Raw genomic sequence first — 4602 nt, 5'->3', positions numbered from 1 at the left:
CCCCGCTCTATCGCATCTTTCGCCAGTAGGACTGCAATCTCTGCACGCAAGACAGGGGCATCTGCTGCCTTCACTGAAGTGAACCCCTGATCCCTGATCTTGGGAGGGTGCCGGGCGAACTGAATCGCATAGCCGAGTCTGATGGTCTGACACAAGACGGAGCACCAACGGAACCACCGACGTACCCGCGGTTGGGCAGCAAGGGGGAACCCAGGGACCCAGCCCGGGCGTCTCACTGCCGGTCCGAAGCGGGGTCAGCATGTGTGCAACACTCACCTGCTTTCGGGCAGAGGGTGCATGAGTAGTACGTTTGACCACACTCTCGAACCGCCCACAGCTGCTCACTGGCGAGAGAGGAGGGTGAGTGTGATCCGAGACTGGCTCATCCACAACTCCCCGTCCCCTCTGGGGACCCAGAGATAGAACAAACTGCTCTTTTGTCGAGGTTTTGGGTACCACTGACTGTGAAGTCAGTGACGTGAAAAAAAGAAACAAAAGATTCTCCGCCTGGCCCTCCTCCGGGGGAGGGAGTGACCTGGTTCCACGGGGTTGGCAGAGGGTGCGTGAGTAGGGCCTTTGTTGACGCTCTACAGCCGCCCACTGCTGCCGGCTGGCGAAGGAGGAGGATGAGTGAGGTCCGGCGTTGGTCCGGCGTTAGTCCGTCCGCAACTCTCCGTGCCCTCCTGGGACCCAGAGATAAAGGAAACTGCTCTTTTGTCGAGAATTTGGGTACCGTCGGCCGTGAGGCCAACGGCGGGAAAAAATGAAACAAAAGATTCTCCGCCCGGCCCTCCTCCGGGGGAGGGAGTGGTGCGTTTACCATCTCACGAAGAGCAACTCCCTCCATTTCTGGGTCGCCCGTCTCAGGGCCTCTTGCTCTTTCGCTTACCACCAGGTCTGGCGGGGGCCTGGACAGGCGGGGCGGCTGCCCTGCGACCGGCTCCACGGTGCTGCTTTGCCGGTGGCCGGGTGGAGGCAGCAGCTGCACGCCGGGGCAGGATGTGTTTGATGGCCTCAGTCTGCTTCTGTGCGGCGGAGAACTGCTGGGCAAAGTTCTCCACTGTGTTGCCAAAAGGTGGTGAGGGAGGACGAGCCACTGGGGCGGTTTCTGGCAGTGAAAGGTGCCGTCCACGACCCAGTGAGCTCATCATACACCTCCGGGAAGAAAGGCACTGGGATGGGGCCCTGAGAACTAGCGCGAGCCACCCCGAGAAACCAGTCATCCAGCCTCGAGGGTTCGGGACGCGGTGGAGGTTTCCACTCAAGCCCGATCTTCTCGTTGGCCTGGGCAAGCATAGCCACCATTTCCGTATCCATATCCGGCATTGCTGGCCGCCCAGAAGGTGGCAGCGCTGCCGGATCATCATCTCACCCTCCGATGCAGCGATCGACATCCGATCGTCGGGGGGAGCACCGAAGGATACAAGTGGTACCCCACAAGAGGGTCCAACCTGTTCTTTCAGTGGCTCCACTGGCTGCGAAGTGCCGGTGGAAGGAGGAGCCCTCGGATGGGAATTCCTCACCGTCACCGTAAGACCAGTCCGGTTACTGCCAGAAGTAGCGTCCCCCGGGCGGCCGCCAGGGGGAGCCCTAGATCTAGGCTGCTGGAAATGGAGCCTGGTCCGCAAATCCGCGACGGTCATTCTCCCGCAATGGGAACATGACTCATTCGCGAACGCCACCTCAGCGTGTTTAATGCCCAGACATGTGAGGCAGCGATCGTTACAATAACGATCGCATCCAGAAATGCACGGGTGGAAAGGCATCTTTCAAAAGACGTCCACCCGTGAATGCTCTTTTAGAGTTTGCTCTTTTAGAATTTGTTCTTTTAGTGTGCTGAAGTGCACAGGGGAGATGTCCGCCTGCAACACAAACAGGGGATAGTGCAGCCTGATGTGTGCAATCCACTTGACATGGGAAGAACCACCGCCGCTGAAGCGCCATACCGCCAGCACCAGAGCTTCCTAGAGTGTGCTGAACTCGTTGAGTTTCTCTGAAGCAGTAGTCAGGAGCAGAACAAAACAATCGCTCGGCTCCGAAGCGAAAAGCTGAATATGCGCTGCACCAGCTGCCTACTTATACTCACGCTGTGATCAGCGGCAGCTGGATGCAATAATCGCATGCCAATGTGCATTGGCTCGTTTAGTTACACTCAAAGTAGATTGGTCTCTCCAAGCGAGATCCCAATTCGTCGGTCATCCGACGTGACGTCGAGAGTGACCGACTGAAAGGAACTATAGTTAGGCTATAAATAAATTATTCAACGGCAGAGGTGTAAAGTGTACCTGAAAACCATACTTGAGTAAAAGTACAGATACATTACAACAAATATGATTCCATTACAAGTTACAAGCCACCAATTCCAATACAACTGGAGTAAAAGTCTTACAGCAGGGCTGTCCAAACTCGGTCCTGGAGGGCCGGTGTTCTGCAGAGCTTAGCGCCAACTTGCCTCAACACACCTGACTGGAAGTTTCTATGCCTAGTAAGAGCTTGATTAGCTGGTTCAGGTGTGTTTAATTAGGGTTGGAGCTAAACTCTGCAGGACACCAGCCCTCCAGGACCGAGTTTGGACAGCCCTGTCTTAGAGTATCTGATTTTAACAGTACTTAAGTATTTTACTCGTACTGAATATAGGCTCAATAAACCAACATAAGCCTACAAAAATAAAGTAAACCAATATACTTCAAAAAGGTCTCAGCCATGTCCTCGTCTCATATATGAAAAACCTGCGAGTCACATACCTGCTAATTTGTGTAAAGTAGCCTTGTTGACAAGTTTGGGTGAGTAAGGGCAAGATGTCCTGTAGATGGTGATATTGCTTCTTTAGTAGCAGAAATAAACTGCTGTAGAAAAAGTTAGGTGCCATGTGAAATGTAACGAGTAATTTCATTAGTCATCACAAATGTAGTGGAGTAAAGCATACTTTATATACTTATTAAAAAATGTAGTCAAGTAGAGAGTAAATGTTGCTAATATATTTTGGAAATATATATACTCAGTAAAACTACAAAGTAGCCAAAAAGATGCTTAAGTACAGTAACTAAATACATTTTCTCAAATACTTTACACCACTGCACCACGGTTGCGTGACTTCATTGTCACAATCACTATGCTTCCAAAATTTTTTTTTATAAATTTCCCTAAAAGTTTGAGTTAGAATAGTTTTAAAGAACATTATTATAAACACAATGAGGCTGTAAAAGCGGACTAGTGAGTAGATGACTTTACCTGTTCAGTGTGATGACGTTTATTGACACTGACAACCTCTGTAGTACCATTTAGCCACTTGTTAGCAGCTGCCTTTTTCAAGTAAAAGCTTTAAAAAACAAAAGGGGGTATTATTGATGTATTTTATGTCATAGAATAAAACAAGAAAATATATTGAGCTTGTGTTAACCCCAGACCTAACAACCAGGCATTTAACTATTCAAAAAACCCATTGACTTCAGGACGATGGAATTGGAAGTGCGAAAATGTGAACTCATTTCTGGGTTTTGGCCTAAAAAAATTCATCAGCCCTGCAGCACTCTATACCTGAATCAGATTGACACACATTATGAATCCTCATATATAATTTTGGATGGAATAATTTGAGTAGTATTTATTTGTGGATGGAGTAATCTGGGCAAATGCACAATGTTCTTCTTCAGTCTGGTTCTTCAATCCCCTGGCTTCTCTTGAATTGCAGTGGAGTATCTTACTATTCTCTCTATAAATTTGCCTCTCTTCCATTTTCTGTCCTCCCTCCCATTTTCTCTGTCTCTGTAGGGTGGTATGATTGCTCTTCTGTTGTCCATCCTGTGCTTGGTGTTGATCCTGTACACTCGTAGACGCTGGTGTAAACGTCGCCGTGTGCCTCAGCCACAAAAGAGCGCTAGTGCTGAAGCAGCCAATGAGATTCACTACATCCCCTCTGTGCTGATGGGTGGACAGGCCCGGGAAAGTTTGAGAAATTTGCGCGGGCAGGGTCACAATTCGAGTGGCACCCTCAGCATCCGTGAGACTCCGATCTTGGACGGGTACGAGTATGACATTACAGACCTACGCCACCACCTGCAGCGGGAGTGCATGAATGGCGGTGAGGACTTCACCAGTCAGGTGACACGTACGCTCGACTCACTTCAAGGGTGCAATGACAAAGCTGGCATGGATCTCACTCCAGGTATGTGAGCCCACAGCACACTGCACTGCATGAATGTAAAGATCTTTGAAAAACTCAGTCAAAAGGATAGTTCACTAAACTAAACTAAACTAAACTAAACTAAACTAAACTAAACTAAACTAAACTAAACTAAACTAAACTAAACTAAACTAAACTAAACTAAACTAAACTAAACTAAACTAAACTAAACTAAACTAAACTAAACTAAACTAAACTAAACTAAACTAAAATAAAATAAAATAAAATAAAATGTATTTACTCACCCTAATGTTGTTCCAAATCTGTGAATGTGCACAGGCCGTTGTTTTCAATTAAATTTCATTGAATTAAGCTGTTAAGTAGTGGATTTTGATTCATCCCAGTAAATCGAGTCTTTTAAATCTTCACCAGTGATTTATTCAGATTCACTGAGTGACCATTTCTTAGATGGCACACAC

General features: G+C 48.0%; 1 protein-coding gene across 1 annotated transcript in view; it reads left to right on the top strand.

Moving 5' to 3' along the window:
- Positions 1-4602, top strand: part of LOC107678919 (astrotactin-1-like) — a gene marked incomplete at its 5' end in the record, with an annotated part of 189441 nt that overhangs the window by 17467 nt on the left and 167372 nt on the right. Inside the window, one exon of the mRNA XM_016474321.1 lies at positions 3772-4165. Within this exon, the coding sequence (XP_016329807.1) occupies positions 3772-4165 (394 nt within the window). The remainder of the gene's footprint in view (positions 1-3771; positions 4166-4602) is intronic.

This window comes from Sinocyclocheilus anshuiensis, unplaced genomic scaffold (assembly GCF_001515605.1).
Source record: "Sinocyclocheilus anshuiensis isolate Anshui unplaced genomic scaffold, SAMN03320099.WGS_v1.1 scaffold1576, whole genome shotgun sequence".
Classification (NCBI taxonomy): Eukaryota; Metazoa; Chordata; class Actinopteri; order Cypriniformes; family Cyprinidae; genus Sinocyclocheilus; species Sinocyclocheilus anshuiensis.
The sequence above is the reverse complement of the archived record's forward strand: the minus strand, read 5'-3'. Positions and strand labels throughout refer to the sequence as shown.